General features: G+C 46.0%; 1 protein-coding gene across 1 annotated transcript; it reads right to left on the bottom strand.

Annotated features, from left to right (window-relative positions):
• Window positions 1–1014: 1014 nt before the first annotated feature.
• LOC115191304 (protocadherin-16-like) lies at window positions 1015–8714 on the bottom strand (the record flags this gene model as incomplete). Its single annotated transcript, XM_029749170.1, has 4 exons — window positions 1015–5076; window positions 5365–5774; window positions 7976–8147; window positions 8573–8714. Coding segments are annotated over 4 exons (2787 nt in total), but the record flags the coding sequence as incomplete, so codon positions are not given.
• Between the last annotated feature and the right edge of the window lie 2174 nt (window positions 8715–10888).

Genomic DNA, 10888 nt, shown 5'->3' with positions numbered 1-10888 from the left:
AGAAACCCTCTGAACAGAACTCTCTGAACAGAACCCTCTGGTCAGAACCCTCTGAACAGAACTCTCTGAACAGAAACCCTCTGAACAGAACTCTCTGAACAGAACCCTCTGGTCAGAACCCTCTGAACAGAACTCTCTGGTCAGAACTCTGAACAGAACCCTCTGGTCAGAACCCTCTGAACAGAACCCTCTGAACAGAACTCTCTGAACAGAACCCTCTGAACAGAACCCTCTGAACAGAACTCTCTGGTCAGAACTCTGAACAGAAACCCTCTGGTCAGAACTCTCTGGTCAGAACTCTCTGGTCAGAACTCTGAACAGAAACCCTCTGGTCAGAACTCTCTGGTCAGAACTCTCTGGTCAGAACCCTCTGGTCAGAACTCTCTGGTCAGAACCCTCTGGTCAAAAGTAGTGCATTATACAGGGAATAGGGTGCCATTTGGGACACATATAGTGTTGCGGTAAAGCTGTGTGCCTCTGGCCTGCTAGGTTAACAGATGTCCAGGACAGAGCCCAAACAATGGGAGCGTGGAGAGGACACAGAGAGGACACAGAGAGGACACAGAGAGGACACAGAGGGTGTGGTGATGAGAGAAACACATGGACCCTGAATAACCTCCTCTATACCTACCCTACCTCCTGGTAAAACACATCTAACAACAGATCTAGAACTGTAGCACTGAAACCCTAGAAATATAATGCATAGATAGAACACACAGTATGTTGATTTTGGAAGCAACCGTTTGGGAGCATGACAGGTCTAATTGAAGTTAAATTATTGTGCTGCTACTTTTAAAAGTAGTTGTGTAAACCCTTCTAACCATTCTACAATCTATGTTCTATGCACTGTATTTCTATGGTACGAAGTTGAACCACTTCACAGTTACAAGTCATCATACGGAGCGATGACATCACATCATTGACCTTTGTGTTGAGCCGGAAGCACTTCATACAAAAGACACAAGAGGTGAACAGGAAATGGAATTGTCCATGAATTCCAGAGAGAATGTGTTCTGCTGTGTAAGCCAGTTTACTTACACTGAGTCTAGTGTATATGTCACAGGCGGGATCTGAACCCTGGTCTCCAACATGGAAAACCAACGTCTTAAACATTAAACCAAGAGGACATTCCCTCTTGGACCTGGGGTGACACAGATTTCCATCACAAGAACCGTGAGTCCGGGTTCACCTCCGCTACATATCAGTTATAACAGTTTACTAACAAGGAGGACAGGTCTGGTTTTGGTGACAGAGTTTGAAGGCAGTGACCAATGATCTCTGATCGTCTTTGCCGGGATTTTGAGAAGATCTTCATTTTGACAAAAAAAAAAAAAAAAAAAAAAACGTTTATTTTTTTTTCAGATACAATACAGCATGGTGAAAAGTGAACGTGGTTGCCTACTGTCAACATGGCCAACAGTTCATTTCCTTCATATAAATAATTATCAAAACACAAAATGTTCCCCACTCACTCACGTCACAAATGTCACGAGTCCACAAAGACACAAGACGGTGGCTCTAAAATCTATGACAGGAAAACACATAGATAATATGGCTAGCGTACATACACATACATACAAATATACATATATCTAAATAGAATGAAACGATATCCTGGCATTTCAAATCAGAAATCAAAGGTCAATATAAAAATAGATAAAAAATACAACCAAAAGAAAATAATACGTCTTCCGTAGCAACAAAGGAAAACATTAGCCTCAGTCCCCGTTTCCAATGTACAAAACACTGGCTAGTTTATCATGTATTTTTCAACACACGTGTACTTGGTCCATTGGATCCACAGAAGGGGAAACGTCAGCCATTTTGAAAGCAGCCATTTTGTTTGTGAGACCACCACAACGGAACACTGAAGTCTTTAATGGAGATCTAGAATGTGGAGAGACGGAAGTCAAAGAGAGGAATAGTGGAATCCTTTATCTCTCTGACCAGCCAGCGAGGAGTGACCTGAAAACTACTGAAAATCTACTGTGTCTACAGACTTCATGACAGAGGGCCTTCTGTCTGCAGGGAGGGTCAGTCTGCAGCCGATACATCAGTTTATCTCTACCGAGGACCTTCTGTCTGCAGGGAGGGTCAGTATGCAGCCGATACGTCAGTTTATCTCTACTGAGGACCTTCTGTCTGCGGGGAGGGTCAGTCTACTGCCGATACGTCAGTTTATCTCTACGGAGGACCTTCTGTCTGCAGGGAGGGTCAGTCTGCAGCCGATACGTCAGTTTATCTCTACTGAGGACCTTCTGTCTGCAGGGAGGGTCAGTCTGCAGCCGATACGTCAGTTTATCTCTACTGAGGGCCTTCTGTCTGCGGGGAGGGTCAGTCTGCAGCTGCAGGGTTAGATCCAAGTCATGGTTGTTCGAAGCCGAGAGGTTGGGTAATCTCCTAACCCTGTGGCAATTCTCAGAGGCCTGCGTCATGATGTACAAGTAGGAGAGGAGAGGGCTGGTCTGTTGTCAATGCTAACCTCCCCCAACCCCACAACATGGTTCACCTCTCCATAGAGAGATATCTAGGTCATAGGGTGAGAAATTACATCCTGTAGAAAATCATAATCCACATGTCCCCTTCAGAAAAGAGGGTGAATGTGACCTCTCACATTAGCGTTCATCTTCTTGAGCATCATCTTGGCAATCACTCGGTCGCACAAATACAAAATGTTCCCACACTATATTCCTCTTCTGTTATGAAGAAATATGGCCGAAAACTCATCTGAGAAACTACATCAGAGAAACATGTCTCTAAAGCCTTCCTTCATCTCCTCATCTGTCCCAGGAGCTGATATAAGGTTCAGGATCTGAGAACCAATCACATTGTCAGATTATTTAAAAAAAACTACATCAGAGAAACATGTCTCTAAAGCCAAAAACACTTCCTTCAACTTCCTCACGTGTCATAGGAGCTGATATAACATCCAGATCTCAGCACCCTTTACTTTGTCATATGATAAAACATAAATTATAGAAACGTCTGTAAAAACCCTAAAACAACCTCATCCTCAGATCCTCATCTCGTGGTCGGGGTCCAGCGAAGGTTCCCTGGTACTGATCATGGAGGTCAAGGGGCCTTGGGTGACTCCGAAGGGGGAGACGGCGGGGGAGCGGGCGGCGAGGGGGGAGAGAGAGGGGGAGAAGCTGGGGGACATGGCTGCTGAGGAGATGGAGCCCTCGTGGCTGATGGGGGACCGTCGTAAGGTGGCCAGGTGGGGGAAGGTGCGTCCGATGACAGGGACCTTCGGGGGGACGGACTTGGCCCCAGGGTGGGCGACGGCGGTGATGAGGGGCGGTGGGTCGATGCGAGGCTTGGGGTCCGTCTTGGCTTTGGGCTGAAAGGGCTGGCGTGGGTTGGTCTGGTTCTGTGGGGCTGTCTCGTCTTTGAGCCTGGCGATCTCTGTGAAGACGTTGGCTAGTGGTTGGAACTGAGGGCACCAGTTGAGCAGGTAGTCCCAGTTATAACTGCCCCTTAGCTCTTCGTCACTGGCCACTATGGCTGTCAGAGACCCATCCACCGAGGGCTTCCCGTCCTCTGGGAAGGCGTAATCTTTAGGATGGGAGATATTGAGTCCCCTCCCCACCCCTAGGTACCCTCCTCCCAGCTCGTCTCTGTAGACAGGTAGCTGTCCAGACAGCATGGTTCCACTGAGACTCCCTCCCAGCTTCTTGCCTTTGAACCAGGTGCTTCCTTCCAGGGCGGCCGGCTCACAGGAGATGTCCGACAGCTGGTCAGCGTCCTGCTGGATGCCAGAGTCCGGCCCGCGGGCTGAGATGTGCTCCTGCATGGACGAGGAGATGGACGCTACGCGTGGGTACTCGTTGATCATCCTGATCTCGTCGTCTTCCGCCGCCTCGGCTGAGCCACGCCCGCTGGAGTGTGAGGGGTCAAGGGAACCTCCCCGGGGGTAGGGCCCGGCCCCTGCTCCACCTTGGTCGCCGGCGTACCCTGGTAACGTCTGATGATAGATCCTCTCAGATCCTCCAGATTTGGAATCGTCCAGTTTCTGCAGACTGGTTCCCGAGGCAACGGCACTGTTGTCCCGTCCTTTGTTCTTCCTGCGTCTCTTTGACTTGATCAGGAAAATGACCACAGCCATGACCACCAGTAGCACGACGACCCCCAGGGATACGGCGATGATGATAATCAGCAGGACGTTGAGGTCTGCCCCGAGGCCGAAGGACGTGTTGGTCACATCGATGGTCAGCTGGGCCGTGGTGACCCGGGACGTATCCAGAGGGCTGTGGGCATGAACGTCCAGAGTCATGGTCCTGGCCTCCCTTTTGGACCGCCCCCCTAACCCGCTGCTGCTGCTGCGACTAGAAGACCCGTCCATCTTGAGGAAAACCACCCCGGTTGTTTTGTTGACGTCAAAGTACAGGGAGGAGCTTGGGAGCGAGAAGAGGACGATACCGTCTACACCTCCGTCCTCGTCGTTTGCCTGGACCTGTCCAATGCTCTGGCCCCTCTTCGCCCCCTCTGGAACCTCAAAGGAGAACTCTGGGGAGACGAAGAGTGGGTCGTACTCATCCTCACCGGTCACGTACACCTGGACCGTCACCGTGGCCGAATGGTTACCGGCGTCCATCGCCAGAGCAACGAAATTAAATGAGTTGACCTTCTCAAAGTCAAAAGTCATCTTAGCCCTGACCTCTCCTGAACTCTGGTCCACGGTGAAGGCCTCTCGCCCTGTAACTCCTGACCCTTGACCTCGCTCCACCATGTAGTATCTCAGCTGGCCGTACATCCCAGTGTCGTGGTCTATGGCGTGGAGTATGGTCACGGCTGAGTTGACCGGCTGGTTCTCTCTAATGCTAGCCGTCAGAGTCTCGATGGGGAAGAACGGACTGTTATCATTCACATCTTTGACCTCTACGCTGATCGGGGTCAGGGCAACGTGACCGTGGCCATCCGAGGCCTGGACGATGACCACGTGGGAGGACTGGTGCTCGCGGTCGAGCTGTCGCTGTAACCGAAGCGCCCCGGTCCACTGGTCGATCGTGAACAGGTCCATCTCATCGCCTGAGCTGATACTGTACTGGACCTCTGCGTTGGGGGCCGAGTCTGGGTCTGGGGGAAAGGGAGAGGTGGAGGGAGAGATGAGGGGGGGGGAGAGAAAGACAGAAAGAAAAGCATTTAACAGTGTCATAATAAAACAAACAGATGCTTGCAGCTGCACAACAAGATATAGAGATACGGAAGACATTTCAGGAAAAAAAATGGTCTTCATTTTCACCCCCCATCTCCTCTCCTCCGTTTTAATTTCTAACTCCATAGTGTAATTATTTATCATCACCTAAGGCGGTCAATGTGTATATTTGTGTGTGTGTGTGTGTGTGTGTGTGCCTATTCCCTCACCTGTGGCAGTGAGTCGTATTATCTCTGTCCCGGCGCCCGCTCCTTCACTCAGTGACACAGCGTACTCCGCCCTGCCGAACGCCGGCGGGTTATCGTTTACATCGCCAACGGTTATCACCGCGGCAACGCTAGAACTCCGCTGTGGAACCCCTCTGTCCGACACCACCACCGTCAGGTTATAGAGGGGCACGGCCTCGAAGTCCAGCACCTCGGCCAATAGGAGGGTCCCTACGGTCTGGAAGCCCCGCCCCTCCAGGAAGCGCACGCTGCTCTCGATTTGGAAGACGTTCCCAGTGTTGCCATTGGCGATGGTGAAGTCGAAGCCGCAGTTGTCCCGAGAGAAATCAGCGTCCATGGCCTCCAGGGTCAGGATGGTCGCCCCGGGGATGGAGTCCTCCAACACCGTCGCCCTGGAAACACAATGATCAGAATAATAACGAATTGGTAACACTTAACATTAACATATTATATGTTACATTTACATGTATAGTATTTATTAGCTGCATGTATCTATAGGGCCCTAAAGGGTACAGCGGTCTAAGGCACTGTATCTCAGTGCTAGAGACGTCACCACAGACCCTGGTTCGATCAAAGGCTGTATCACAACTGACCGTGATCGGGAGTGCCATAGGGTGGGGCACAATTGGCCCAGAGGCGTCCGGATTAGGGGAGGGTTTGGCCGGGGTAGGCCGTCATTGTAAAATAAGAATTTGTTCTTACCTGACCTGCCTGGTTAAATTATTTAAAAAAAATGTATCTATAGAGTAACTAGCTTCATATATCTGTAGAGTAACTAGCTTCATATATCTATAGAGTAACTAGCTTCATAAATCTATAGAGTAACTAGCTTCATAAATCTATAGAGTAACTAGCTTCATAAATATATAGAGTAACTAGCTTCATAAATCTATAGAGTAACTAGCTTCATATATCTATAGAGTAACTAGCTTCATAAATCTATAGAGTAACTAGCTTCATATATCTATAGAGTAACTAGCTTCATATATCTATAGAGTAACTAGCTTCATATATCTATAGAGTAACTAGCTTCATATATCTATAGAGTAACTAGCTTCATATATCTATAGAGTAACTAGCTTCATAAATCTATAGAGTAAATAGCTTCATAAATCTATAGAGTAACTAGCTTCAAATATCTATAGAGTAACTAGCTTCATATATCTATAGAGTAACTAGCTTCATATATCTGTAGAGTAACTAGCTTCATAAATCTATAGAGTAACTAGCTTCATATATCTGTAGAGTAACTAGCTTCATATATATGTAGAGTAACTAGCTTCATAAATCTATAGAGTAACTAGCTTCATATATCTATAGAGTAACTAGCTTCATATATCTATAGAGTAACTAGCTTCATATATCTATAGAGTAACTAGCTTCATATATCTATAGAGTAACTAGCTTCATATATCTATAGAGTAACTAGCTTCATATATCTGTAGAGTAACTAGCTTCATAAATCTATAGAGTAACTAGCTTCATATATCTGTAGAGTAACTAGCTTCATATATATGTAGAGTAACTAGCTTCATATATCTATAGAGTAACTAGCTTCATATATCTATAGAGTAACTAGCTTCATAAATCTATAGAGTAAATAGCTTCATAAATCTATAGAGTAACTAGCTTCAAATATCTATAGAGTAACTAGCTTCATATATCTATAGAGTAACTAGCTTCATATATCTGTAGAGTAACTAGCTTCATAAATCTATAGAGTAACTAGCTTCATATATCTGTAGAGTAACTAGCTTCATATATATGTAGAGTAACTAGCTTCATAAATCTATAGAGTAACTAGCTTCATATATCTATAGAGTAACTAGCTTCATATATCTATAGAGTAACTAGCTTCATATATCTATAGAGTAACTAGCTTCATATATCTATAGAGTAACTAGCTTCATATATCTATAGAGTAACTAGCTTCATATATCTATAGAGTAACTAGCTTCATATATCTGTAGAGTAACTAGCTTCATAAATCTATAGAGTAACTAGCTTCATATATCTGTAGAGTAACTATCTTCATATATATGTAGAGTAACTAGCTTCATATATCTATAGAGTAACTAGCTTCATATATCTATAGAGTAACTAGCTTCATATATCTATAGAGTAACTAGCTTCATAAATCTATAGAGTAACTAGCTTCATATATCTATAGAGTAACTAGCTTCATATATATGTAGAGTAACTAGCTTCATATATCTATAGAGTAACTAGCTTCATATATCTATAGAGTAACTAGCTTCATATATCTATAGAGTAACTAGCTTCATATATCTATAGAGTAACTAGCTTCATAAATCTATAGAGTAACCAGACTCATTTGAAACATGCCAGCATATGATAGATACAGAAACTGCTGAAAGCCAATAAATCTGTGCAGGATCTACCCTTTATCATGATAAAAAGATGACAGCCACCTATTGGTAGATGACAGGACCTACCTGTACTCTGATTGGTGGAAGACGGGACCTAGCTGTACTCTGATTGGTGGAAGACGGGACCTAGCTGTACTCTGATTGGTGGAAGATGGGACCTAGCTGTACTCTGATTGGTGGAAGACGGGAGCGCTGTGACCTACCTGTACTCTGATTGGTGGAAGACAGGAGCGTTGTCGTTGACGTCTGATAGCTGGACCTGTACTGTGGTGACGGAGGAGAGGGGCGGGGATCCCCCGTCACAGGCTGCGATGACCACACTGACGGACGGGTTCTCTGGGTCAAACTCTGCCCTCTCCCTGATGAACAGGGTGCCTGTAGGGAGACAAGATAAATCATTTGAAAAGTTTTGAACAAAACACAGGTTTGAAACCCATTCACTTGGACTTCACCTATACGCCAGTCCTATTCAGTCCTTTTAAAATGTGTATTTTAGTCATTTAGCAGACACTCTTATCCGGAGCGACTAATTTTTGTGCCGAGTCGGCTCGGGGATTCAAACCAGCAAACTTTCAGTTACTGGCTCAACGCTCTTAACTGCTAAACTACCTGCCGTCAGAATACAACAACAGCCTGCCGTACAGAAGATAGTTTCTCCATGGTAACAGCACAGCAGTGGTAACAACAGTAATGTGTCTTTGTTCTGTGTGTGTGTGTGTGTGTGTGTGTGTGTGTGTGTGTGTGTGTGTGTGTGTGTGTGTGTGTGTGTGAACTGTAGGAAAGAGAATTGAATCCCGTACCATTACTGGGGTCGACGTAGAAGCCACCTTGCGTTGATGACGTCACTCTGTAGGTGACCTTTCCATTCTCCCCCGAATCGCGGTCAGTCGCCGTCACCGTGACAACGGGACTGCCTGGCGGGGAATGTTCTGGCAGTGTTACCTGGGAAACACAGACACAACTTTAACACCCCATAATAGTCAACACAACAACACAACAATCAACATAAATCGAACCAAATAAATAGAAGGTATACCACCTCCTCTGGTGAAACTGAGTTCCTGATAACTAAACTACAGGATGAAAATAGACAGGACTGTCAGTAAAGAGAGGGACAGTTAAATGTAGAGGAAACGGATGAGTCTCAAATGGCACCCTATTCCCTACAATGTGCACTAGTTTTGACCAGAGCCCTATGGGGACTGTACACTATATATAGGGAATAGGGTGCAATCGGGTTCTGGTCCAAAGTAGTGCACTACATAGGGAATAGGGTGCCATAGGGTCCTGGTCTAAAGTAGTGCACTATATAGGCAATAGGGTGGCATTTGGGACACATTAACAATGTTTAATTATGTAGTTGTTAACCTGTGGTAAAAGTGAAATTCATATCTTGTCTACAGTAGTGGACATTGTTTTGTTGTTAATCTACAGTAAAGCTGAAGTCATATCCTGTTTACAATAGTAAACGTAATGAGCTCATATTAACGTTTCCCCAACCCAACGACACAGTCGTGGTTAGACTTGACTTGTATCACCCCCTCAGTGTGTGTGTGTGTGTGTGTGTGTGTGTCCCTGCATTTGCATTCATACGTGTGCTAGTGTGTGTGTGTGTGTGACTGGTCTATTAGTCTGTGTTATAGACCAGTTAACACCTGGTACCCTTCTGCCTGACTTATAGACCAGTTAACACCTGGTACCCTTCTGCCTGACTTATAGACCAGTTAACACCTGGTACCTTCTGCCTGACTTATAGACCAGTTAACACCTGGTACCCTTCTGCCTGACTTATAGACCAGTTAACACCTGGTACCTTTCTGCCTGACGTATAGACCAGTTAACACCTGGTACCCTTCTGCCTGACTTATAGACCAGTTAACACCTGGTACCCTTCTGCCTGACGTATAGACCAGTTAACACCTGGTACCTTTCTGCCTGACTTATAGACCAGTGATGTTAGTACTAACACCTGGTACCTTTCTGCCTGACTTATAGACCAGTTAACACCTGGTACCTTTCTGCCTGACTTATAGACCAGTTAACACCTGGTACCCTTCTGCCTGACTTATAGACCAGTGATGTTAGTACTAACACCTGGTACCCTTCTGCCTGACTTATAGACCAGTTAACACCTGGTACCTTTCTGCCTGACTTATAGACCAGTTAACATCTGGTACTCTTCTGCCTGACTTATAGACCAGTTAACACCTGGTACCCTTCTGCCTGACTTATAGACCAGTTAACACCTGGTACCTTCTGCCTGACTTATAGACCAGTTAACACCTGGTACCCTTCTGCCTGACTTATAGACCAGTTAACACCTGGTACCTTTCTGCCTGACGTATAGACCAGTTAACACCTGGTACCCTTCTGCCTGACTTATAGACCAGTTAACACCTGGTACCCTTCTGCCTGACGTATAGACCAGTTAACACCTGGTACCTTTCTGCCTGACTTATAGACCAGTGATGTTAGTACTAACACCTGGTACCTTTCTGCCTGACTTATAGACCAGTTAACACCTGGTACCTTTCTGCCTGACTTATAGACCAGTTAACACCTGGTACCCTTCTGCCTGACTTATAGACCAGTGATGTTAGTACTAACACCTGGTACCCTTCTGCCTGACTTATAGACCAGTTAACACCTGGTACCTTTCTGCCTGACTTATAGACCAGTTAACATCTGGTACTCTTCTGCCTGACTTATAGACCAGTGATGTTAGTACTAACACCTGGTACTCTTCTGCCTGACTTTTGCGTTAGCAAAGCAGAGGCGCTGAGTTAGAGCCAGGTATGAGCCGAGTCAGGAGGATTTGGCATGACGTCCGTAACGTGTGTGTGGCTGTGTGCTTGTGTGTAAGACACTTCCGCTCAGGTCTCAATTCCATTGTGCAGTTTCAGAACTGGCCTTGATTCCCCTGTTGCTACTCTTACGGATACTTCTCTAGAGTCTGTTAGATGAATCCCTGACCAGCACACCAACCTGTTCTTCTTCTTCCTGTCTCACCCTCCTTCTTTTCTCTCTCTCCCCTCTCTCTCTCTCCCATCCCTCTTTCTCTCCCCATCCATCCCTCTCTCTGGTCTTGCCATGCTGAGTTGCGTAACAAGCAGGAA

Source organism: Salmo trutta, unplaced genomic scaffold, assembly GCF_901001165.1.
Source record: "Salmo trutta unplaced genomic scaffold, fSalTru1.1, whole genome shotgun sequence".
Lineage (NCBI taxonomy): Eukaryota > Metazoa > Chordata > Actinopteri > Salmoniformes > Salmonidae > Salmo > Salmo trutta.
This window is presented reverse-complemented; position numbering and strand designations above follow the sequence as displayed.